The sequence below is a fragment of the Eulemur rufifrons genome, chromosome 20, assembly GCF_041146395.1.
Source record: "Eulemur rufifrons isolate Redbay chromosome 20, OSU_ERuf_1, whole genome shotgun sequence".
In the NCBI taxonomy this organism is placed as follows: domain Eukaryota; kingdom Metazoa; phylum Chordata; class Mammalia; order Primates; family Lemuridae; genus Eulemur; species Eulemur rufifrons.
In genome coordinates this window covers 19,943,789-19,970,936 of record NC_091002.1, presented here as the reverse complement: position 1 = coordinate 19,970,936, position 27,148 = coordinate 19,943,789, and the positions used below count along the sequence as shown (strand labels likewise).

The 27,148-nt window shown below is 40.6% G+C and overlaps 1 protein-coding gene across 2 annotated transcripts in view; it reads left to right on the top strand.

Annotated features, from left to right (window-relative positions):
- Positions 1 to 27,148, top strand: part of DHX35 (DEAH-box helicase 35) — a 66,562-nt gene that overhangs the window by 37,969 nt on the left and 1,445 nt on the right. For both annotated transcript variants that reach the window (XM_069495638.1, XM_069495637.1), the window contains 9 exons: positions 2,005 to 2,129; positions 5,716 to 5,770; positions 9,173 to 9,268; positions 11,919 to 12,013; positions 14,073 to 14,150; positions 15,599 to 15,728; positions 17,983 to 18,064; positions 20,431 to 20,502; positions 22,645 to 22,756. In XM_069495638.1, the coding sequence (XP_069351739.1) occupies positions 2,005 to 2,129; positions 5,716 to 5,770; positions 9,173 to 9,268; positions 11,919 to 12,013; positions 14,073 to 14,150; positions 15,599 to 15,728; positions 17,983 to 18,064; positions 20,431 to 20,502; positions 22,645 to 22,756 (845 nt within the window). The remainder of the gene's footprint in view (positions 1 to 2,004; positions 2,130 to 5,715; positions 5,771 to 9,172; positions 9,269 to 11,918; positions 12,014 to 14,072; positions 14,151 to 15,598; positions 15,729 to 17,982; positions 18,065 to 20,430; positions 20,503 to 22,644; positions 22,757 to 27,148) is intronic.

The window sequence follows — 27,148 nt, the reverse complement described above, 5'->3', positions numbered from 1 at the left end:
ATAGATAAACCACAATTTGTTTATTCATTCATCTGTTGATGGGCTGTTTTCATCTTTTGGCTATTGTGAATAGAGCTGCAGTGAATGTGCATGTATGTGTATTTGAGTACCTGCTTTTAATTCATTTGGGTAATGCAGGGTCCTATGATAATTAATTCTGTGTTTAACTTTTAAGGAGCTCAAGTTACTTTTAAAGAGGAAATGGCCAGCATCATCTCGTGCACCACAGAAATCATGTACTAGAATGTGGGCTAAAGATAGGCAGGTGGATTTGGGTGAAAGGTCACTGACTCCTGTAGCAGGAGCAGTTTTAGTGGAAGTGGGGTTGGGGAGGTGCCACCCGACAGTAACGAGTGCATTAGTATCCAGCCCCCAGAACCTTCCAGGACTTTTTCTCCTTAGCTTCTCCTACTAACCGCCGACACCTACCCTCCGCTGCCTCCCAGTTGAATGATACTCTTCTTAGGCTGCCCTCTGCTGTCCCACTTGGATACCTTTTCCTCGAGCTGTTTCCTGTTTGCCCAAAAGTTCCTCCTTATCCTTTAAATCCTCTCGAATGGCCACTCCCTTTTGAAGCTGCCCTAGGTGCCTTCTGGTGGCTGTGCTGTCCTCCTTCCCTGAGCCTCCGTTTCCCTTTGGGAGGACCACTCACTGGGACCTCGCCTGTTCCTCCTCCCAGTCTGGTCTCTTCATATCACTGAAGCTTTGCAAGGGATTGGCTGCGGCTCCTGCAGCTCCTGGCCCAATGCCTCCCACGCTCCCGTCCTCAGGAGAGTTTGGGTGTTACTGGACTCACAGGAAACACCTGCTGCTTGTGAGCATCTTCTCGGCAGGGTCGTCCTCTTGTCTGGTAACTTCGCTTCTCCCTTGGTCAGCAGAGTGCTTGGAAATATGGTTATCCTACCAAAAAGCTGGACCCAAAATGCTCTTGAAACTGAAGGGAGTATCCCATTTGGAACTTCCTCCTGTTGCCTGTCATCCAGAACCTTCCAGTTAGACCCATGCATTTGGCAATTTCTATCGGTCAGTCCATAGAACATTGATTGTTTCTCAGAGCAAACCTTTTTTATGTTCTTTAGTGATAGTGCTGTTTCTTCATGACTCTTTTTTTTGGTTTGTTTTTTAATTCTCTAGTTCACTAAAGCTTTATGATCTGAACGGAAGTTGGGCCACCCTCGTGTTGTTTAAGAAGGGTGTGCATCAGCTCAAATGTTGACTGATGTGAGAGGATTTTGTGGGTGGAGCATTCTCTATGTAATCCGTAAGCTTTCTGAATATGTACAAAAATGATTTAATCTCTTCCTTCCTCTTCCCTTTTTGCCTAGCTTTTATAAAGAGGCTCCTGAGGTCTCTTCCTCTCCCCACCCCCTTTTCTGCCCCTCCCATCTTGGGATCTCTGTGTCTTGTGATGTGTGTTCCTGTTTAAGGTCACCTTTTGTTCCTGATGGGATATGTAATCATTCTTTAATGTGTTTGGGGCAGCATCTGATTCTGGGTGTGATGTTGAGTGTCTGGCTCATTTGATTTAAAAAGTTAGATTTGGACCATTTTTGCCTGTTACAAGATTTGGTCATTTGTTGTATTTTGGTTGCTATTTTGGTGAGCTATTTTGAAGTTGCTCTTAGCTTATGTGTGCAGTTCTTACCTCCTTGACTTCTCTACCCCAAGCAGACATGCTGGTAACTGGGCACCGATGCTGAGTCCACAAACACTTGTTTTGGTTTAATGTTTTGCTGACAAAAAGCACTTGAAAAATAGCATTCTAAAGTAAAAAGACAAACTTTTGTAAAGGTGTACTGTTCAAATATATTTATCGAAAGTATTTTTAAATAGAATGGTCTTTTTTAAATATAATAACAACATTATATTATAATATCATATTCATCTGCTCCTAGAATCCTAGAGCTCTTGTTCAAGGTACAGAAGAAAAACTGTCCCTTTGGCACAATGATTGCATTTGATTGTGACATTTGATCCCAAACAGTTCTGATTTCCTATCCTCAGAGGAAGCCTTCGACAAGTTGCCCGAATCTACCGTTCCTGAGATGCAGCGTAGCAATTTGGCACCTGTCATCCTGCAGCTGAAAGCACTGGGAATTGACAATGTCCTCAGGTTCCACTTCATGTCGGTAAGTCCTGCCTGCCGTCTGGGGCCACAGGGAGGCAGGAGAGCTCATGGGGGATGTCAGGACATTGTTGTAGGGCACGCCATCTTTCCTTTTTTTGCCCTACTCCTCAGGTCATATGTTGTGTGTACTTTGCAGAGCATGGGGGAAACAGCCAGATAAGGCAGCCACAATTCCCGTTCTTACCTAATTCCTGTTCTTGTCTGCTGGGGGAGAGAGACAAGTAAGTGGGTAATTACAGAGAAGCTGCCCAGTGCTCAGAGAGGAAGAGCCCCCGGCCTCGTTAGTCATGTCTGAAATGAAACTTGAAATCCAAGTAGGATTTTACCAGCTTAAAAGGGGTGGAGAGTTCCAGGACAGCGAGTCTGTGTGTAGGCCTAGATGCAAGAGGGCCTAGATGCACCATGACTGGGGGAGCCCCAAGGGCTTTGGTAGAGCTGCAGGAAGACCCTATGGCTGACTGCGAGTCTGCTTGTTTCCTAAGGCAGGTTTCTATGAGTGGAATTAATGGGTCAAAGGGCTGCAGTCCTGTTGTCATAGCTCCTGATACTCAGCCAGATTGCTGCACTGTGTCAGCTTCAGCAGTGCGTGAATGTCCAGCTCTTGGTGCTCCTGTCATGCCGTGTTTGTTTCTTTTAGCTTTGCTAATTTGACTGCCCAGAGAGGGAGTGGATGTTATCTTTACCTTTTTTTTTTTTTTCATTTCTTATAAGGTAAATTTTTAATCGCCATTTTTTAGTTCTTCTGAATTGTTAAGTCATTTATCTGTTAGAATTAGTGTTTATTAGTGACTTTCCAAGAATACTTTAAATATTAAAGAGATTCACCTTTGTCTGTAATATTTTTTGCTATTTTTTTCTGTTATTTGTATTTTACTGGCTTTTTGTTTTTTAATGTGCAGACATTGTAAACATATCTATGGTAAAATCTTTCTATCTTTGCTTTTATGCTATTCTTGTGCTTATAAAGCGCTCCTTTTTTTTTTTTTTTTTTTAATTTATTTGAGATGGGGTCTTGCTGTGTTGCCCAGGCTGGTCTCAAACTTCTGGGCTCAGGCAATCCTCCTGCCTCAGCCTCCCGAGTAGCTGGGATTACAGGTGCATGCCACTGTGCCTGACTTTGAAGCACTTATTTTATCTGTATCAGTTAATACATATTCACTCATATTTCCTTCTATAATTTTTATGATTTGATAACTTGCATTTTTATTCTTTGTTCTATCCCAGCTGTATTGGTATTGTGTGACAGGTCTGGATTCTTGGATAATAAAGTCCCTAGTGTCATATGTCATGGTAAACTAGGTGAATGAACAGAATGTACAAATACCAACCCCTCCAAAGAAAGTAGTTGTGTGCTTACCATAAGTATAGAGAAAACGTGCACTTTGATTATTGGTGTGCAGTGAAAGATATTGTAAAGAAAAGATGAGCAGTATATGCGATTTTAAGAGCTTATGTAAAGCCTCCCATGTAAGATTAAAGGAAAACTTAGGCAGAAATGACAGATAAATATCTTAAAATATACAAAGAGTTTTCATACATACAACATTTAGAGTAAATCAAACATCCACTAAGAAAAATCTAAGGGAAAGAAACAGCACAAATTGTAAACTTTAGGACACATTGAGCCTCTCTAGGAGAGAGATGAGAGCACACGGAGATAGCTGTAGAGGAAGCCTTTGCACTAAGTAAATGATCAACTGTAAAGAAGAATGATGAAATCCAGAGCTGACACAGTTTGGAAAAGTGAGTTCTTCCTGTATTGCTGGTGGTTTTATACTCGGTTTCTATCCTCATGCAGGATTTTCTGATAATATTTAACAAGCCATAGAAATGCCTGCTATTCTTTCTCATGGAAATTTCACTTGAAAAAAATAATTCAAAAGAAAAAAGCTTATATATATGGTAAAGCTTATAGCATTATTTTATATTAAATTTAAACATATAAGCAACAAAAATCATAACAAAACTTTTGGACAACTGAAAAATGGAAAAAAAATACATATAAATTCATCTTCATATACTCCCTTCTAGTTATTTTCCCCTGAATTGTATTTTTTATAGTTGAAGTCACAGGGTACACATGATTTTGTATATTTAGCAGTGTTATTCACCGTTGTGAAAAACTCAAAGCAACTCAATTGCCCAGGAATAAGAAAATTGACTTCTTTGTGGGGTATGACCGTGAAGGAGTGTTTTGCAGCTACCCCAAGTAATTATTGTGAAGCTTCTTTGGGCACAGGTGACAATGAGAATGGAAAAACATGGCGAAAAGAACAAAATTATGCCTACCCAATAATTCCAAATATGTTAAAACAATCTTTATATGATCCTAAGTCAGCTGAGGATTATATAGAGAAATACTGGTGTGTGTTTAGGTGAACATACTATGGATGTGATTTCGGGGTGGGGTGGGTTGTAAATTTTTTTGATTGGTGATTATTGACTGGAAATAGGGGCAGGGATTTAAAGGAGTCAGAGAGGAGCTTGTTAGTTTTTTTCTGTAATCGTTATAACCTAATTCAGAGCTTTGCTGTTCCTGAGAGATCCCCAGAGGGTTTAAGCTCCTCCATTAGGTGTTGTACATTTTGGCTCTTTGTAAAGAAAGATTTCATGGCACTGAGGAGAGGCTTGTGGATCACGTACATGATTTGCTCAACAGTGATTTGTTGAATACTCTCTGTGTAATGAATCAGATAGGTTTAGTTTCTGCCCTCGTAAGTGTTTGTACCTGGGTGTGCAATCATTACAGCTTTTAAAAGTTCTACTTTGTTCCTTGGCAAACCAAGTGGGGGAAATAGATTGGAAAAAATGAGGTGAGACAGCTTCTGGTTTTGCTACCACCTGCATATATGATCTTGTTCAAATGTCTTTTACTTACTTTTATTCACTTTCCTCATCTGTAAAATTGAGCTGAAACAATGCGATGCTTTAAATACATTGGTTCCGTGAATGCATTCAGAAAAAAAGCTATGCAGTTTGAAAAAATACTATAATTTTACCTGGCTTATAGAAACCAAATAACTTAGAACAAAATAATAATGCATGGCACTTAGTAGGTGCCCAGTAAGGATTTGTAGAAAGAAAGGAGGAGGTGTGGATCCAGAGAATCAGACTGAAGGTCACAGCATCAGCTTTGCTTAACTTCGGGTTCTCTAGCATTCTGGTATTTTCAGCAATTCAAATTCACCATATGCTGTTCACCCACCACAGGCAAGGCCTGGCATGGGGCTCTGGGTGATGCAGAGATAAGTCCTCCCAAGTGCTGTAGTATCCTGGGGCTCCCAGTGTGGTCGAACGTTGAGCCTGTGAAATGAAAGTTAGAAATGTCGAGGAGAGTTTAGGGGAAGTGAATAGGGAGTTTGAGGTAGGGACCCATCGCTTCTGGTGGAGGGGAGGCTGAGGGAGGGCTTCAAGGGGAAGCATTTAATCAAGCTGAGCCTACAGGCTGCATTATACTAAGGGTGCCAAGAAGGCTGGGAAGTATGGGGCATGTTAGAGGAGAGAGTGGATTTGAGCGGGAAATGGTTACATTTTTATGTCTGTTGCCCAAAGAAATTGATTTAGGAGGATTTTTGTTTTATTTGCAGCCCCCTCCAGCACAGTCGATGGTTCAAGCTTTGGAATTACTCTATGCTCTGGGAGGTATGCCTATTTCTCTTTTATTACGTGTTCTCCTATGTGATATTAGGTTGTATTCACTTGAGGGCTCCTAGTGTCTTTAGGAATAGGATTGATTCTCCCCATATATATAATCCTCTTAATGATACTCTTTATTGAAATAAGAAGTTGGGACCCTATTTAGACTCATAGAACGTGATGGACAATTATGACAGTTTATAACAGCATGCCAGTTCAAAAGCTATTAATAACCATCATAGGGCCACACTCCTAAGAGGCAGCCAGAGATTGGCGATTCCCTACCAGTATTTCAGATGTTACCTCCTCGGACCTTTTTCTCCATCCCCCCCATCACGTCTTGAACCTGCAGCTCAGTGTTTCTCTCCCTAACACCATTTTGTTCCTGGAGTTGTCTGTGGAGAACTGGGTTCCTTACCAGCTTGTGTTATTGTTTGGGCAAGGAAACATTATGTTATCAGGGAACCTCTATTTACTGTTGTTTGAAAATGCGGCATTTATTGTAAGATAGAGAAAATCGTAGCCTGAATCCACCTGTTTTGGATGTACTGGCTCTTCTGTGAGTGGTGCCGCAACTGAATTTAATATTTACTTTGGTATTAAGCTTTAGTGGAGGTTTTGTTTTTTGAGATTTATTCTGAGTGCTACTCTTTTTTAAACAGCTTTATTGAAGTATAATTTATATATACTATACAATTCACTCATTTATGATGTATAATTCAGTGGCTTTTAGTATATTCACAGGGTTGTGCAACTATGACCACAATCTAATTTTAGAACACATTTATCACCCAAAAAAGAAGCCCCTTACCCATTAGCACTCACTCCCCATTCCCTGTCCTCCACCCTCCACCCCAGGCAATCACTTATCTGCTTCTATCTCTGTAGACATTTTCTATCTCTGTAGGTTTGGCTCTTCTGGACATTTCATATAAATGGGATCGTATAATATGTGGTCTTTTTTTTTTTAAATTGGCTTCTGTCGTAGTCCACTTGTGTTGTTATTACACAATACCTGAGGCTGGATAATTTATAAAGAAAAGATGTTTATTTGGTTCATGGTTCTGGTGGCTGAAAAGTCCAAGATTGGGCAGCTGCATCTGTTGAGGGCCTCATGCTGCCTCCACTCATGGCAGAAATCAGAAGGGGGCATGGACATGTGCAGAGACCACATGGTGAGAGAGGAAGCAAGAGAGAGCCGGACTCTGTTAATAACCCACTCTCATGGGAACTCATCCATTATCCCTGAGGAGAACATTAATCTATTCATGAGGGACCCCTGTGACTCAGACACCTCCCACTAGGTCCCACCAACACTGCCACATTGGGGATCAAATTTCAACATGAATTTTGGCGGGGACAAACCACGTCCAAACTATAGCCACTTAGCATGATGTTTCCAAGATTCCTCCATGTTGTAGCATGTATTAGTAGTTTATTCCTTTTTACTGCTCAATAATATTCTGTTGTATGAAAATACCTCATGTTATTTTTATCTGTTCATTAGTTGATGGGCATTTGGATTGTTTCCACTCTGTGGCTATGTACATAATGCTACTATGAGTTTTAGCATACAAGTTTTTGGTGGGCATTCCCACTAGAAACGAGAGTTCCGGTTTCTCCACATTTTTGCCAACGTTTATTATCTGTCTTTTGTGTTTTAGCCATCCTAGTGGATATGAAATGGTATCTTGTGGTTTTGATTTGCATTTTCTTGATGACTCATGATGTTGTACACCTTTTCATATGCCATTTGCCTATCTTCTTTGGAGAAAAGTCTATTCAAATCCTTTGCCCATTTTTATTTGTGTTACTGTCTTTTTTTATTGAGTTGGAGTTTACTATATATTCTGGTACAAATTCTTATCAGATATGTGATTTATAAATACTTCTCTCATTTCTGTGAGTTGGCTTTTTACTTACTTGATAGTATTGTTTGCAGGTTTTAACTTAAAGTTTTAAGTTTTTGTATAGCTCAGTTTATCTGTTTTTTCTTTTGTCATCTGTGCTTTTGGTATCATTTCTAAAAAATCATTGCCTAATCCATGGTCATATGGTTATTAAGATTTACTCCTAGGCTTTCTTCAAAGGATTTTATAGTTTTGGCCCTTACATTAGGTTTGTGATCCATTTCAAGTTAATATTTTGGTGTGAGGTGAAGGTAGGAGTCCTTCTTCATTCATTGTATTTACGATACTTTTCTATGAAGGAATAGCCAATTACTGATTTAAAAGATCTCCAGTGATGTAAAAGGCCTTCTGCTGAGTCTACATAAGATTAGCCCAGAGTGAGTGTGTGTTAGAATAGGTTTCTGTTCCCTGTTCTTGAGCAAGTAATAGGCACTTGAAAGCAAGGTTTCCTGGGATTATCTGAAATGAGGATGAGAAAACATTGGCTGCATAGGAGTTTCTCATTAGGCTGATTTTTCAGCAATCAAATAGAATGAATTTTAAAATATCTCCTATTTCTTCGCTGCCGTAGTAAGCTGGAAAAAGTAGAGAGAAACCCCCAGCTTAATTTAGTATCAAGGTGAATTATCACCTTCAAAGAGGTGATTATATTGGAACAGAAGAGAACTGACCTTTTCTGTCTTACTCTGAACTTTTGCAGCATTCGTTTTAGTTAGGAAAACAGTAGTCAACATTTCGGGGGTCTTGGAATCCAATACCTGGATGTTGGCAAGTGGTGGAGACACAAGGAAGGAAGGTGGGGAATTGGAGGAGTCAGCCCAGTTCGCGACTATCCAGGAGGCAGTTGGATAAACAGGTCTGGTGTTGGCTCCAGGGTGACCTGGGCTAGCATTTAGATTCCGAGTTGCTGGCCTTATACTTGCTTATGTCGTATGAGAAGAGCACAGGGGTGGGGTACCATCCTGGCACATATGTGGCCTGTTGGGTCATGGATGTGGGAAATGATCCAGGTGGTGACTGAGGGGGGACAGCAAGGAAAGTGGCAGAGAATCAGGAGAGTAGGGGGTCACGGGAGCCGTGGTCGCAGAGTCAGATGCTGCCGGAGACCAGAAGGAAGATGGCCTTTGTTTTTGGCACTGCCTAGTTGTTGGGCCCTTGGAAAGAGCAGCCTCTGTGGAGTAGTGAGAACAAAGTGAGGCTGTTGTGGATTGAGGAGAGTGGGAGCAAGAGAAGGCTGCAGGGCTGTTGCCTTCTAATTAAGTCCTTGAAAAGTCATTGGAAGTATCCGTTCTTTAAAATTAGATATTCAGAGCTCAGTGGAGATCTTTTCTTCTTTTAATATAATAGCACTCCGGTGTCAGACTGAGTTTGCTAGTGCATGAATCATCTTTTGGATACCTTCATTTGAACATACATCATCTTTTATTCTCTTAACAATTGTACATCTTCCAGCACAATAGTACATGCCTTCTGATTTCTTTTGTTGTTCTTATGTCAGGTCTGGACAAAGACTGTCGCCTAACCGATCCGCTTGGCATGCGAATAGCAGAGTTTCCTTTGAATCCCATGTTTGCCAAAATGCTGCTTGAATCAGGTGGGTGGAGCCTGATAGCTCATGTTGATTTCATTTGGATGATGAGAGGAGTTATTTCCCTGAATTCTGAGCACCCTGAGGAAGAGGGCACAGTTGTGATTAAAAAAAAAAAATCTAACATAAAATTTACCATTTTAACCATTTTTAAGTGTATAATTCTGTGACATTAAGTACATTCACATTGTTGTGCAGCAACGGTCCCATCCATTTCTAGGACTTTTTCCATCTTCCCCACTGAAACTCTGTACTCATTAAACACTAACCCTCCACCCCCAGCCCCTGGCAACCACCATTCTGCTTTCCGTCTCTAGGAATTTGACTATTCTTGGAACCTTATATAAGTGGAGTCATAACTTTGTGAGTGACTTATTTCACTTAACATAATATTTTCAAGGTTCATTCATGTCGTAATGTGTATCAAAATTTCTTTAATTTTTAAGGCTGAATAGTATTCCACCGCCTTTGTACGATACCACATTTGTTTATCCATTCATCTGTGGGTGGACACTTAGGTTGCTTCTACCTTTTGGCATTATAGTCCCGGCTTTTGTTTCTTTCGGGTACATACCAAGAAGTGGAATTACTAAATCATATGGTAATTCTTTGTTTAAATTTTTAAAAATGTGTTTTTTTAAAAAAATTTTTATTTATTTTTTATTTGTTTATTTTTTGAGACAGAGTCTCACTCTGTTGCCCTGGCTAGAATGCAGAGTGTCATCCTAGCTCACAGCAACCTCAAACTCCTGGGCTCAAGCCATCCTGCTGCCTCAGCCTCCCGAGTAGCTGGGACTATAGGTGGTTGCCACCTCACCCGGCTAATTTTTTTCAATTTTTGGTAGAGATGAGGTCTTGCTTGTGCTTATGCTGGTCTCAAACTCCTGGCCTCAAGCCATCCTCCCATCTCAGCCTCCCAGGGTGCTTAAAAATCTAGCTTTAATTGACAATAATTATATATATTTATGAGGTACAATGTGATCTTTTGATCTATATACATGGTAGAAAGATTCAATCAGGCCAGTCAACATATCTACCACTTTACCGACTTACCATTTTTTTTGTGGTGAGAACATTGAAAATCTATTCTTTTACCAATTTGGAAATTGTAATAATACATTAACTGTGGTCATCATGCAGTGCAATAAATCACTAAAAGTTATTCTTCTGATCTAACTGAAATTTTGTACCTTCTGATCAACATCTTCCCTTTCTCCATCCTCCCCCAGCCCTGTTTCTGTAAGATCAACTTTTTAGATTCCACATATAAGGGAGATCATACAGTGTTTGTCTTTCTGTGCCTGGCTTATTTTACTTCACATAGTGTCCTCTAGTTCCATCTATGTTGTCGAGAATGACAGAATTTTCTTCTTTTTAAAGACTGTGTAGTATTTCATTGTGTATACACACGCACAGCACATTTTCTTTGTTCATTTATCCACTGATGGACTCTTAGGTTTGCTTCCACGTTTTGGCTATTGTGAGTAATGCTGAAATGAATATGGAGGTGTAGATATCTCTTTGGCATATCAATTTCAATTCTTTTGGATATATACCCAGAAGTAGGTTTGCTATGTAATATGATAATTCTATTTTTAGCTTTTTGAAGAACCTCCACACTCTTTTCCAAAATGGCTGTACTAACTTTGTTTAATGTTTTTGAAGAACTGCCACACTGTTTTCCACAGTGGCTGCACCATTTTGTATTCCAACCAGCAATGCACAAGGGTTCCAATTTCTCTGACCCCTTCAGATTTTTGTGAGGACATGAGTTCTAGGATAAAAGTATATGTAACCTGGAGATCTTTTTGTAATTAGAAATCACAATCATCTAGACAGTCTAGTTTGTCTTCCCCCCTACCCCAGGAAAGATAATATTTTCTTGCTTTTGTCTAACTTTTATATCAACTGGCAATTTATAAAGATGTATTTCAGACCCAGCATGGTGAAAGTTAAGTATAATTTTGTTTTAGAACAACCAAATGCCCTTAGCTTTACATTGGAAAACAGGACTCTGAGTGCGAGGTTGGAGGAGCTCATTCTTCGTGAACAGGAGGCTGTGGGGAGATGGGACAGGCAGCGCAGTTTGCTGAATGCCCCAGTGTCGATTGCTGCTGACTCTGTTCCCAGGTGCTAGCAACAGCCCACAGAGTGCTGTCCTGGTCTAACTGTGCCTCGGGCTTCCCAGCTGAGAAGAGCCCTTTTGAGAGGGAGGCCACTTCATAGAAGAATCTAGGAGCAGCAAAACAGCAGAAGGGACACAATGCACCTATTCCCTGTCCCCTTTTTCTCTCAGGCTTAACTGCCAGGACGTCCACACGAGAGTAGGGAGCAGTGTGGAGCTGACCTGCCCTTTGTCATGGGGCCAGTCTGGACCCCACCTGGGCTTACAGCAGAGTCCCTTGGTGTTACAGCTGCAGAGTGGAATAGCAGCTCCTTTCTCAGAGTCCTGCAAAGCTGCTGTTAGTCTGGGTCACATATAGGACATTCCATGTGGCATAGCGAAATATTTATATACTGTAAGCTTAAAAAATTAAACTGTATAAAATATATGATCTTAGTTTACAGTATGATGCAAGGAAAATATGGGAAAATGTCTTTCACTCCTCGTTGGCACGTTGTATGCTTGAAATGAAGCATGCTTTTTGTTTTCTAGGAAATTTTGGCTGTTCTCAGGAAATATTAAGCATTGCGGCCATGATGCAGATCCAGAATATCTTTGTGGTCCCCTCAAACCAGAAGTCTCAGGCAGTAAGTCCAGCTTTCTCCCCAGCCATTTGTACCAGTCAGTCTCTTTCACTCTGAGCTTTCTTTGTTAAAACTCTACCGAGGAACCAGTGAAGATGAAGCTGTGCAAATGATATCAGCTCAAGTTTGAGTGTTTACTGTATGCCTGACATTGGGCCACACATTTCACAGGCATCATTTCATTTTATCTTCAGTATAAACCGGGGAGGTAGATACTGTTATCATAGTTTAAAGATGGAGGCAAAGAAAGATTAGGTAACTCATTCATGGTTGCACAGCCAAAATTGGCAAAGTTGGCTTCAGAGTCCAAAGTCCCAGACCTTAACCACTGAACTCCTGACTTCCAGTTTTCTGTATGGGAAGTTGTCATTCATACTGCTCTGGTAGAAACTTTGGTGGGGATATTAGTGACATAAGAAGTCAGGTGCCTGGGCACCGCAGGCTGATTCTGGGCACGACACTGCGTCACGGTGGTGTTGCAGGTGGGACATTTTGAGCTTAAGAGATACCAAGACCTTGCCGAAGGCACAGGCATCAGCAGTGACTAAAAGAGTGAATGCTGGACAGGCTGTGAAGGAAAAGTCACTATTGTGAAGAGAATGTCAGAGTGAGGTAGTGATTGAGGTAGGGCTCAGGTAAGTTCAAAGTTGGTTCCTGTTGGAAGAGCTGGAGGAGCAGGCAGCAGCCTTGTGCATGGAGGGGCTGCGTTTGGATGTGTAGCAAGGAGAGAGACTTTCTTATGGATTGCTGAGCTCTTCCCTCACTGTGTATAACTATAGTTACAAAGTTTTCCTGCCTTTGTGCCTGAATGGTTATGTCCATTTTCTCATTATTTTTTAATTATTCTTTTTAACAATCCTACCTCAGGGCAAGGAAACTCACTTTAAAGATGAGAAAACAGAAGTTCTGACCACTCTGTCTAAAGTTGCAATATAGCCCCCCATTCCCGTCTCCATCCCCTGCTTATTTTTCTGTTCTAATGCTTCTTACCAGCTGATATGCTTAGAATAGTGCCTGGTCTACAGTGGGTGCTTGGTGAATATCTGTGAATGAATGAGTGAAAGGGAAGAAGGGGGGAAGAATATGTGGTATTTGGTTCAAGGATAAAATTCCGAAGTTTATATATATCTATATATATACACACACACATACATATATATATATATATATATATATATATATAGTCATGTGCTGCATGACAACATTTTGTTCACCAATGGACCCATATATGGTGGTGGTCACATGAGATTGTATTCATAATACTGTATTTTTACTGTGCCTTTTCTGTGTTTCAATATGTTTAGATACACAAATAGTTACCATTGTGTTACCATTGCCTATAGTATTCAGTACAGTAACATGCTATGTGGGTTTGTAGCCTAGGAGCAGTACCATATAACCTAGGTGTGTAGGGGTGTGTGTAAGTACACTCTTTGGTGTTCGCCCAACAATGAAATTGACTACCAATGCATTTCTTGGAATGAATCCCTGTCATCAAGCGATGCATGGCTGTATCTGTGTACTTGCGTGTATGTTGTATATGCTACTCCTTTAATCCATGGGAGCATATGGCATTGTTCAGGATTTTATAGAAAGAGAAATTCAAGGATGGGATCTGACAGGATTGTGCAGCTGGTGGTAGCCTAGAATTATGCAGTGTCTCCCATGTGCCAAAGAGTCAGCCCCTGTCCTTCTGGAGCCTGCATTCCTTCAGGGGCTGGGAAGAGTTCACATGAAAATGATACCAACTGAATCAAGGAGGAGAAAGACAAAAGAGCGTTTATTAGATTTCTGTGCCAAGTATTTAGTAGTAAATTATCTTAATCCACAGCAATCTTGATAGAGAGGTTTAATTTCCCAATTTTCCAGAAAAGGAAACAGAGGTCAAGGTCCAGAAAAAATAAATAACCAATCTGAGGGCTTTCAGGATACTACAGAGCTAGAACAGTGCAAACCAGATCTTTCTGAATCCACAACCCATATGCTATTCATCATGCTATGTTACCTCCTGGTAAAGAGGCTCACAGGAGTCGACTTCTAAACATTGCTTTATTCTTTCCAGATTCGAGTGCACCGTAAATTTGCCGTGGAGGAGGGCGACCACCTCACTATGCTCAACGTGTACGAAGCATTTATTAAAGTAAGCACAGCTACTGCTCAAAGGGCCCCCTCAGTGCACCTACCCACTTGAGGTGATCTAGGAGTGAGGATCCCAGAAGTTCAGTTCATAAAGGAATGGCTAAGAGACACCTTTATTTTCGTATTAGACTTATTGCCAGTACTTCTAGTTGGTGGGTGTGGCTTTCTGCCTGGGTTTCTGGTGCCATATTGCTGGAAGAACACAGGAATTGCTTATTGCTTTCCCACGCCTGGAGCTCTGGTGCACTGGAGCAGGCTCCGGGCTCCGCCTCAAAATACCTCACATCCACTGTTTATTAGACAGAAAAGTAACATTTGAGTAGAGAATTCTGTTATATTTTCTGCTAGATAAATGAGGCTGAGAGCAACTTATAGTTTTGGGTTGAATCTTCAAGGCTATCCCAGCTGCCATGAGAAGACATTTGGGTGAGGATTTGTGTGTATTCATATCTCCTGCCTATATGTAGCCATGGACAATGTTAATTTTTATTCTTTATATTCTGTAAAACTAAGAGCAAATAATACAGCTTAACATTCTCACTACAAACTGTTAAAAAGAGAGATCTAAAGCTGATGAAAATGATGAAAAAGGAAACCTCTCCTATACAGGAAAGGGTATGATATTTCAGATTTCCAGTGTTCATTTCTTAAATATATTTTTAGAAGTGGAAAGTACTAAATTTTTGTTTTACCAGAGATTTGAGGAAGATTATTCAGTTAATGAAGAGTTTTCAGAAGTCCATAATGAGTCTTATGGATTCAATCAGTTAAAATTCATTTGTATAAGCACAGTATATCATCTCCAACCTGAATCTTTCTTTACCAGTAGAATGTAGGTATAGGTCTACGTTGTATTATTCTGTAGTTGCCTTATTGGAAAATCTTGTATTTAAAACAGTTTCCTCCCTGGTTTAGAATATAATTTCAGAGATATATTCTCACAGAGATAATTTCTTCCAGATATAATGATCATACTTAAGAATGTAGAAAAAGTTAAACACTGTTGAGAGTAAAATCATACTTTGGGGAAAAATAATTTGCAAATTATTTCTACATTGGCAGGTGTCATATTGCTTGCCTATAGTATAACAAAGTGGTAAACTCAAACATACATAAAAGAAGAAAAATTGGTTTACAAAGAACCACAGGGAAGTGATTCTTTCTAATGGTTCACATCTCATGTAGGTATTTAAGATTGAAAACGACTCTGCTTGCCATTAAGTTCTATTTGCCCTTTAGTGAAGAGAGGGAGGTTGCAGTGCAATCAGATGTGTGCACGGTGGTTAACATCTGTTTTGAGATATTGAGCAAAAAAGAGTCAGTTACAACCTGAAAATCTCATCCCATTGAATAGAAAAATGGGGAAAGAGAAAAGTTATCTTCACAATATAGCCGTAGTGGAGGACATTTTGTGTTTTTCTAACTCTCTCTGTCCGGGTTGTTCTGTAGCACAATAAGAACTCTCAGTGGTGTCAGGAACATTTCCTGAATTACAAGGGCCTTGTCAGAGCTGCGACTGTACGAGAACAATTGAAAAAGCTTCTTGTCAAGTTTCAAGTACCCAAGAAGTCTAGTGAAGGTGAGAATAAGCTGCCACAGCTGGGGACTTCCCTGCTTTGCTGTTTGGTTGCGTCCTTAAAGTTCTCGTGCTGGGCTGGTGCGAGGCAGCACGGTGTGCTCTGTACCTACCCCAGGTCTCACATTGTGAATCGCCCTGAATCAGCTGCGAGCTGCATGTAAAGTGGCGTATTTTTTCCAAGGAAGTTCATTTTTATTTCTGAGGGGGATTTTCACTAAAGGAATTTCATAGCCCATGACAACACTTAAGAATTGTTAACATTCACATCATTGTACATCATGTAAATGACTTTCCCATGTAGGCTTTGCAAGAAAAATTACTTTTAAGTGGATGATATTTATGGCTATTAAATAAATATTACATTTTATTTTCAAATACAAGTGTTATTAAAGCATGTGCTGTGTGTTTAGCCTAGGCAGTCTATGGGTGAGGCAGAGAAGACACAGTCTCTGGGCGCCAGCACTAACCATCAGTAGAGGACACAGTAGGTTACACTGTGGCAGGGGTTCTACAGATACTCTCCCTAATCTCCCGCTCTGTGAAGGGTAGGCGATGTTATCCTTATTTTATGGATGAGTCACGAAGTCCTAGGGAGAAGGTAAATTAAGTTCAGGACAACCCAGCTGGGAATGAGCAGAGCCAGATCTGTGCAGCTCAGAAGACCACACTTCTGAGGAAGGGACACGTCTCATTTTTTGAGCAGTTGGCTTAAATGTCTCCTGTGTGCCGGGTACTCAATACCCTTGGTGCTCATTAACATTTCTTGCGTGTTTATATGTCCAGGCAGCATTCTGATGTTTCATATGTTGATTCATTTAATGTTCATAACAACCTGTGAAATTTGTGCTGCTGTTATCCCCATTCTACAGATAAGAAAAATGAGGCTCAGAGGCAAGAAATTAAATGAGAGAAATTAAATGCTAGAGAATATGATTTTGTAAGGTGGGGTTGCGCTTCGGAGGGCCCCAGACCATTGTACTATCTAAGGCATCCCTCCTACCTCTGCCCTCAAGAACTGATTTTCATCCCTTGGAAGCAATATCGTCTCTGATAATGCATGTTTTATGTGGAAATTTCTAGAGGAAGGATTGAATCTTGGATCAGATCATGATTAGAAATGTAGATTTGGGATTTATCAGTTCTTTGCTTAGGAACAATAGAGAAAATCATGGAGATTAAATTACGTACAAATTTAGAACATCTAGATGTTAAAAAACGAGAACGCAAACAGTAAAAGATATTTTCAGCAGTCATGAGATAAACAATAAAGATTTAAAGCTTTATTATGGAATGGTTTTATTTAACTTATTTAGAAAAAATCATTAGTTTTCAAGTTGATAAATGATCAAAGAATTGGAACTAAAAGTTCACGAAAGAAGAAATACATAGATAGTAATCAAATAAATGTAAAATGAAAGAAAGTAGCCCTTTTTTGCCAAAGCATTACTGGTAAGAATTTAGTGAAACTGACATTTTTATATATTGTTGATGGCTTTGTAAATAGAACCACCTTTAGGAACCGAACTTACCAATGTATTATATTTCTTTGGATCTAAGATACCATCATGTGTAAGATACATCATTATTTTATGTATCACTAAAGAAGAAAAAAATGCTGCCCATTATAATTGTAAAATGCTATCCTAGTTTCAGTGAGTTAAAATTAAAAAAAGACAGTGAGTCTTAAAATTGATGAAATATGGTATGTCATGAGCCATAAAAATGGCATTATCCTTTTCCACAGTAATTTGGAATGTATCCTACAGATATTCTGTAAGAAATGGGGAAGCTTTATTCATGGATGATGTTTACTATAGCAGTAGAAACACCAATTAAAATGGAACATTTGAAAAATTGCTTCAGTTTTCAAACACTGTAGCTTATAACCACAGAAATAACATTGCAGTGTAGTATGCCAGTTTGTGTCTTATGGAAAGATCATCACTCCTAACAAGGACTTCTGAGGTCCCTGGGCAACCTGTGGCATAGCTTTCTTAGGTTCTGGTGCCCAGCCTTGGTCCAATCACCTGTGGCCGAGGGGGGTTGGAGGGTCCCCAGGTTACAGGAGCAGTCCAGCATTGTTCTCCTCAGCAGCCATTCTGGGAGGTGGGAACGTCCGCAGGTGCATCCAGCATTGGGAAGTGCAGGGGTGGGACTAGGACCGGACCCTGCGCATCACAGCACCGGCCTGAGCACACAGGGCGCAGGACAGGCAAGGGTCTCTCTCATCCTTCTCTCTCTGCTCCTTGTGTAGGTGATCCAGATCCAGTTCTGAGGTGCATTGTTTCGGGATTCTTTGCAAATGCTGCGAGGTTTCATTCTACGGGAGCTTATAGGTAACAGGATACTTTGTGAAATCATTTGTTAAAGAGAAATCTTTTTTTTTTTTTTTTTTTTGAGACTGGGCCTTGCCCTGTCACTCAGGCCTCAGGCTGGAGTGCAGTGATGTGATCATAGCTCACTTCTGCCTTGAACTCCTAGGCCCGGTGGAACCTCCTGCCTCAGCTTCCCCACTAGCTACAACTACAGGCATGCACCACCACACCCAGCTAATTTAAAAAAATTTTTTAGAGACGAATCTTGGTATGTTGCTTAGGCTGGTCTGAAACCCCTTAAGCGATCCTCCTGCCTCAGCCTCCTGAGTAGCTGGGATTATAGGCCTGAGCCACTGTGCTCGGCTGAGAAATCTTAAAAATGACCCAAACCTCACAGAAAGCTGATATGTAGAAATAGTAGAGAAATTAAATAATTATTTTTAATTTATATCACACCTCCTCCGAGAACTGAGTTGAGGTTAGCTATATAGCCTTAAGCAAAATATCTTAACTTTCTGGAAATGGTTCTCAAATATTCACCCCATCTACATGCCGTAATGCACATTTTAGAGGGATGAGAATTGCACACCTGGAGGCTGGTGGTAATGTTTCAATTCTAATAATAGAATAATATGACTAGAAGAAACCATTAAAGATGATCTTTCCAAGGGAAGTTACTTTTACAAGATTGGGTAGTTCATTATGTCTTTAGAGATCCACTTACCCTGGTACATTGTGGCCATATTTGGTGTCTTTGGAAGTCAGCAAGTGTTTATTCAATGAGTTGGATGTACCTCCAGCTACAGTCTCCAACCTGTTACTTCCAGTTCCATTTTCTAGGCATAGAAAATCATTGATGCCTTCCTAGGAACCTTTAATACATTAAAATACTGTAAAAACTAAAGCCCAGGTTAGCCTTCTTATCTCCAAACTAAATCATTACAGTTCTTCGAATTGTTATTTTTCGGAGTAACAATTGTTATTGTTACTTTTGTGTCCTGTGGCTCATTTTAGTTTCATAACTCCACTGTAGCCCGTTTAAAGTGTAGCTCTTGTTTTCTGTTCTTTAAAAAGGAACAATGGAAAGAATTTCTCCCCAACTCGTCTTTGGATTTCTTCCACATATTATATTGTCGTTAATTTTTTTCCTTCAAAAGCTATTACAGTCCTATTATCTTGAGGCCAGCGAAGGTGTCCCTTGTCCTGGACACTGGGCTTCTGTTAATGAGTCCCGAGTTGCATTGAGATTTTTTGTATTTTGGCAACAAGGTCTGCTCCATCTTGTATCCCAGGAGCTGACTGTTGGAATGGAAGTGTACCGCTTTACATTTATTTCTAGTATGTTCTGTTTGTTACTCCAGACCAAGTGTTCCAGCCTATCAGTATCATGGTTCTGTTGCCCATCGTGTGAGCTCCTCCTCCCCGCATTGAGTTGTCGGTGTTTGAGGCACCAGTTCCCAGGTGGAGGTGAGTACCCTCTGGAGAGGCCTGAGGTCACCCAGTGGGTACTGCCAGTTGTCATCTGGATTGCCCCCTCTCTCTTGAAGAAGAGTGTTAATTAGCGATTTTGATTAGCATTGAAAACTTTTTTCATCAGTGACGTTGACAAAAATATGGGCCACCTAAGAGGTTCCAGAGCCAGTCATTCCTTTGAGATCAGCTCACCACCACCTGGTGGGACAGCCAGGACCCCAGGACCTGGTGTTATTACAGTGCTGGCAAGGAGCTCGCTCATGGCGCTTGAAGCTCTTCCCCCGCACAGCAGACCCCTGGCACCCGCGGGAACACTCCGTTACTGTGGTCTGGGCAGCAGCATCCTGGTCTATTAATGTTCCCTTGTGGTCTGATCTTACTGATAGTTGTGTGCCTAGTAAATATTTTTTGAATTAAGTTGAATCAAATTGGAGTTGGAATTGGAAATACAGTATTTCAGAGAAATTAATAGTCCAATATTGAGCTTTTTTCCACCAATTATTACCTCTCCCTATAGTCTTTATTCTTAGTATTTAACGTTGTTTAATAGAAAAGCTTATTGAAGAAACCGCATACATTATTTCTGTCCTGAAGGAAATTGTTTTGAAAGAATACCTGCAGAAGATAAATGTAAACATAGGTAGAGCATTATATTTCTGAATGTTTTTTCCAAGTGTCCACATGTTGCTTTTCTTCTCTTCGCTTTGCACATGATTTATTCTTGACTTCTGGGGTGGCAGCAGGGGAGGGGGTCAAGAAAGGGCACAAGAGAGGATGGAGAGAATTGTTTAATTTGTGAGAAGTTCAATCTGCATGCATTTTTTTTTTTTTTGGTAATATTAAAAACGTCTGTGGGAAAGTCTTGCTCTAAGTATTTAGAATGTGCTTCAGACAAAACTCTTCTATTTTGCAAGGACTATCCGTGATGATCATGAGCTGCACATCCACCCTGCGTCAGTCCTCTATGCAGAGAAGCCGCCTCGCTGGTAAGTCCCCCTCTCGCTGCAAAGCCCCTTTGCGACTGCTTTGAAGGTAGGGCTGAGTTCTTGTTCATCTCTGGGGCCCCAGTGCCTGGCACAGGGCCTGGAATACGGGTGTTCCCTACATGTTGGTTGACTTTGTTATGCTGAGTTGTCTATAGAATATCTGCTCTATCAAAGATCTCCTTAAGCAAATGGTGATATTTGTCACTCATCCACTCAGCAAACATTCATTTTTACCCACTGGCTAGATGCTAAATCCTGCCCTGGGCACAGCTGTGCAGAGATGAATTGAGTGGGGTCCACAGTCCTGTCATAGCGACAGACACAGATTCTAGCATCTCAGGAGAAGGGCTTTGCTAGAGGGATAAAGTGCTGGGGTTGGCATCTCATATGCCAGGGAGAGTTAGGGCTGGCTTCATGGAGATAACTTTTGTTCTGACGTGGAAATGAGAGTCATCAGGCGGAAAAGGACATGAAGGAGCCTCTTGTCTTTGGGCAGTGGGGAATCATTGGTTTGCTTGGCCCATAGCGTGGCGGGTGAAATGGTGCCAGTCTTAACACTGCCCAGGAAGGAAGTGATAAGTATGGAAGTCGAAATAGGCATCTTTTTTTTTTTTTTCCCTTCCTCCCCCCCGAAATAGGCATCTTTATAGCATTTTGACAAGTTAAGTTTATGTTTGCCCAATTTAATCATAAAAATTGGGGGCTTGTATTTTGTATGTCTTTTTTTAAATTTCATTTTTCTAGTAATTCATTTATATTTTATTTTACCAAAATATCGATCAACCATGGATGGGAAATTTTAAAGATAACAACATCTGGTCCTTCATCAGTTGGGAGATGGAAAAGCCCTGGGCATGTGTGGAGACAGGGAGGGAAAATTGTAGTAGATAAAGTTAGAGGTGAAAAGGTCTGTGGTAACATACTTTGTATCGACACCAGGGGTTTCCAAAGTGTGGTCTCCATCCCAGCGTCAGCATCACCTGGAGACGTGTTAGAAATGCAGGTTCTCCGGCCAGGCCCAGCTCTATTGCATCAGAAACTGCAGCGGGGCCCAGCACTCTAGTTTAACAAGCCCTCCAGGTGTTTCTGATGAGTGGTGAGGTTTGAGCTCTGTTCCCCTGCCAAGGAATTAGACTTTATCCTGCAACCGGTGCAGACTTAGAAGCTTCTTAGTAGAGAGTGACTTGGTCAGTTCTGGGTTTAGAAATGTTACCCAGTGGCCATTCATGTACAGGATAATTTGAAGAGGGAAGGCAAACCTCTCAGTTCTGGATCTTTTTTTAAGGGTTTGCTGACTTTGGGGTGATTAAATTTGGGAGTTGCTTAAAAGAAACAGAAAAGCCTTTGCTTCATTCTCAAGGAGCTCTGAAGGGCGAAGAAAGGATGGGGAGTAGAGCCAGCCTGAAGCAGACCCACGCGGAAAGTGCCCTCCCTCACTGCCTCTTTGCAGAGGCCTTTCCCTCTCCCTTTTCCTTTTCATCAGCTGCGATTCATTTACTGGCTTTCGAGGGGCAGGTAGACAATGTGTGGCTGTCGTGTTTACAGTCGTGGGGGAAGCCCTGAATCAACACTTCAGATAGCCTGGAAAATCATATCTACTAATTCGCACTCCTAAAATCTGGGGACTTGAAATGATGTTCTTGCCTCGTTGGTTGCCTAGTATCTGAGCCTCAGATAAGTCTTTTTTTTTTGCTTAAATAAAGGTATAATTTATATTAATATATAATGAAAGATTAGTTTTGGTCAATATGTATACCCATGTAATTCACACTCCAAATAAGATATAAAATGTTTTTATTCTAGAAAGTGCCTTCGTGTTTCTTTACAGTTAATTTCCAGCCCGTTTCAGAATCAGGCAAGCCTTTACCTCTATTTCCACATTTTCTAATTAAGTCATTAGGCTCTGTTCAGAGTTCTGTAAATGCAGCCTAAGAATCCAGGAAAGACCTTTGCTGATAATTGAGATGTCCTAGAATTCATGTAGGCTTAAGTGAGCAAATAAATGCACGTGTCTAGTGTAGTTCCTGGAATAGAATAGATAGATACCTGTTAAAGGTTAAGGGAAAAAACACGACATCTCTGATCGTGGTTTCTATCGTCATTAGCTATGGGAAGTCAGCTCATGTTTCTTTCATGTTTCAGGGTTATCTACAATGAAGTTATACAAACCTCCAAGTATTATATGAGAGATGTGACTGCCATTGAGTCTGCCTGGCTGTTGGAGCTGGCTCCACACTTTTATCAACAAGGAACGGTAGGAATGAACAGAACCTGTAACCCAAACCACCTGTTAGCAGCCTCTTCCTATCTTTAAATGTGCATTTATTCTCCAATTTAATGCCCTAAATTTGTACCCCACCTCCCAATAGTGCATAGGTTTAGAAGGCCGTTACCGTATCCCATTAAGGCCTTCCAACTTGGTAAGGAAAAGAAAAATAGTATCTTCAGCTCTCTCTCTCCCCATTTGCTCTTGTAAACCATTTCTAAAGAAATTATATCACACTTTGGATCTGTGTTCATTCACAAGGAGTGATACAAATGTTCTCTGAAGAGGATTGCCTCATAAAGAGCGTAAACAGGTGTGCAGGCTTAAACCCGAGGTGGTTTAAACCCATTGGTGGGTGATGTTGAACACCAACATCACCTTATCCATTCCTCTCCCATGGCAGGCCCACGCGCAGGAGGGCAGGGCAGTGCGCACTGTAGAGCAGATTCGTAGTTTTATTTTCTTTTTCATTTCTGCAAGAAATGATCACTGATTGCAAAAAAAAAAAAGTATATATTCTTCTAACAAGATTTTAAATTGGGAGATGGTTATATTTGGGAGGCTGGCGGGTAGATCAGAGTTCAAAACTTTCTGGCTGAATTCAGCCCATAGACTCATTCTGTTTGGTGTGCGCTATGGTTTTAATTGGAAAGTTAATTTAGTCCAATTATTTAATGTAATTATTGATATGGTTAGGTTTAAGTCTACCACCTTGCTATTTGTTTCCTGTTTGTCCGATTTAGTCTTTGTTCCTTTTCCTCCATGCCTTTTGTGTACTGCCTGCTTTTGAATTCATCAAATATTTCATCTTTTTTTTTTTTTATCTCTTCTAATGGCTTTTTATACCTGCTTGGTTATACCTCTTGGGTTATTTTGATGGTTTCTCTAAGGATTATAATATGCATCCTTAACTCATTGCAGTGGATCTTGATTTAGTAGAGCCAGGTTTCTGTCTGGTATCTCTTCCCTTTAGCCTGCAGAACTTCCTTTAATATATCTTATAGTGCATGTCTGTTGGTGAAATATTCTCTCAGCATTCATTTATTTGAAAATATCTCTGTTTCTTCTTTATTTTTGAAAGATATTTTTGCTATATAGAATTCTAGATTGAAAGTTTTTCTTTTTCTTTTTAGCACTTTATAGAATTTATTTCATTGCAGTCTGGTTTGTTCTATGAAAAGCCAGCAGTCATTTTCATGGTTCCTCTGTGTGTAACGTGACCTGCTTTAAGATTTTTTTTTTTTATCTTTAATTTTCAGCAGTTTGACCTATGATTTTCCTTGTGTTTATCCTGCTTAGTGTTCATTGAGCTTTTTGGATCTTTGGACTGATTTTTTAAAGTCATATATGGGAAATTTGGGACCATTATTCCTTAAAATATTTTTTCTGCTGTAATATCTCTCTCTCTACTCTCCTTCTGGAACTCCAGTTACATATATGTTAGAGCACATGATGTCCCACTTGTCAAAGAGGCTGTGATCTTTTTTTTTCTGTGGTTCAGTTTGGATAGTTCCTCTTGACCTGTCTTCAAGTTTACTGATCAGTTCTTCTGCAGTGTCCAGTCTCCTGTTAAACCCATCCAGAGAATATTTCACTTCAGGTATTTTTCCATTGTGGTGTTTTCATTTGGTTCTTTAGTTTATTTCTCTATTTAGGTTCCTCATGCGTTTACTCATTACATCCATCTTTTTCTTTAAATCTTTGAACATTTTTATAATAGCTACTAATTCAACGCCTCTGTCATTTCTGGTCTGTTCTGTCTTTGGACTGTTTTTCTTCTTCATTATGGGTCACATTTTCTTGCTTCTATTGTCTAGTAATTTTTTGTTGTATATGGAATGTTATAGATGCTATGTTGTAGAACATCTGGATTTTTTTTTTCTTATAGAATGTTGAATTTTTTTCTTGGTAGTCAGTTAATTTACTGGCACATCAGTTTAATTCTGGTGAGCCTTGATTTTAGTCTTTAATAGGGCAGGTCTAGAGTGGCCATATGCTTCAGACATGGCTTTTTTTTTCTTTTTAATTACACATGGCCTTTTTGATGTCTCAGCTGAATGCCTAGGATACTCAGGGAGGTCTTTGCACTCTGACAGGTCAGAGCTCCAGTGCTTCTAGCACTGTACAAACCTCCAGAATCTCCTTCTCAGCTTACAACTCTCTGGTAACTATTCTCTGTTAGAATTCTCTCCCATATCATATCTTGGCCTGTATATGTGTAGCTTATTATTTAGCCAAAGACTTCAGGGTAGCCCTGTGTAGATTTCTGTAGCTCCTACTTTTTTATGCCCTGCCCTACTAATTCCAGCTCTCTCTGCAGCCCTCAACTTTCATCTGTTTCCTGTGTTTGGACATACTGCTGTCCTCTGTTTAAGATTTAGTTCCCTGTGCTCAGGCTTGGAGACCCAGGCAGAGACCTGGGATGAATATGGAGCTCACTGTGCGGGGGTTTCTTTTTTCCAAGGATCACAGCCTTGTGCTGTTCCTTGTTCAATGCCTGCAAACAGTTGCTTTAGATATTTTGTCCAGGTTTGCCGTTGTTTACAGCAGAAGGGAAAGTCAGAGACCTGTTACTCCATCAGGGCTAGAACTGGACTGCACAGTATTTTCAAACTTAAAATTCGAATTGATTGCCACATGTAAAAATTGGGAGATTTCACATTAAATGTGGATTTATGGTTTCTCTTGAAAGAAATATTAAATCCAATAACATGGGGCCTGAGTTCCTGCTTAGTGGCAATCAGTGGGGCTGAAGAGTGGCTGCTTGCTGTTGGTGACACTTCCCAGTGCCACCGTCCTGCTTCACCTATGTTTTCACTTCCTAAACTCTTAGACACACTTGAGTTTGTGACTTTGTAAAGGGAAGGGTCTTCTCATCCCTCCTCCTCTGGCAATGTCAAGGGAAATTGCCCTTTTAACATTATCTTATAATTAGAATTTAATTCTCATCCAATCAAACAAAAAACATTTCAAACCTTTATAGTTCTTCACACATCCCAACACAGACATTTCAGCTGGAAACCTGATCAACTGCAGGGACTGATAAAAAAGTGGAGTGTGTTGTCTCTGCTGTGTTGGGTTGATGAGAGTGAACTTGTGGTGAAGGAAAATCTTTTCTTTCAAAATCTCTCAGGTGGAAAGCAGCAGACTTCAGGAGTCCAACAGAAGTGATCAGAAATGCCAACCAGAATGGCACAGTTGTAAAAGTGCTTGTTAAAGTAATGAGATGCAAGCAGTTAGAGACGGAAAAACCTGAAGTTGTCTTGGATTCATTTAGACTCTAGGAGGAACAGAATTAGCCTAGAAGCTGAGTCATTTTCCCTTCTCAGCTCAAAATTATAGTTTCTTTAGGTCAAACCCACAAAGTTAAAGAGCAAATAGTTTTAGAAGCTTGAAAAAAATGACAAGCCCAAATTTCTACATTCTCTCCAAAAGCCTGTTTTTCAGCCCATCACCTCCACTGTGATCAGAGTATTTTTAGAGACGCTGGGACATTTAGGAATCATCTAGTGCAATAACCTCATTGTACAGTGAGGGTCCTAAAACCTCAGGGAAACTTGTCCCCTTCTTGACTACGTAGTTCAAAGGCACTTCTATTATTAACTTGTCCAAAACAGATTGATTTCTCGAAGAACTCTCCAGATCTCCGGTAGCTGCCCATCTATGGTAGATGTTTCTTTGTTGAACACAGTGCAGCACCTCGCAACCATCCACGCACGGCCCACAGACCATCCTCGGCTCTGTTCCTGGCACCTTTGGTGACTTTCCATCACCATCGTTTTTCAGAGTGTCGCTCTCACCCTGTAAAGAGGCCTAAAATGGTTCAGAGTCAGCTTTGTTTATACTCAACATTCTTCCCAGAAACAAATACCAAAAATGGCCCCACAGGCCCAATGTCGTCACCTCCCATTCCCAAGCTAAGGCTGTGGATGTCTAACATTAGCTGTAGGGGTCACATTAGGTGAAGTGCAGGGAGGAGAGAATTTAGGAAAATTCAGCAAGACCCACAGCTGGACAGGGGAAGAACAGGGTGACCCGTTCAGAGATTTGCCTTCCAGTCCTTAAATTTTTTTTCCTTATTCTCGGAGACAACTTTGTTATCTAGGGGAAAACCCTTGTAGCCTGGCCTTTGCAAGAGCCTGTACTGGTCCTTCCTCAGATGTGAGTGGATAGAAAGTCCGACCTGGATCCCGTTCACTCTGTCATCTCTCATGTCATAGCTGGTGGTGTGCTGTGCTTCCTTTCATACCCTGCATTCTCTCAGGGCCTGCTGTCGTGAGGCCACGTGGGTGTACTAAGAAACAGGCAGACCACCATGGAGCACTCAGGGGGATGGGAGTTCCTCTTGTGGAGATCTTAGCGCATGTTATAGCAGCATGC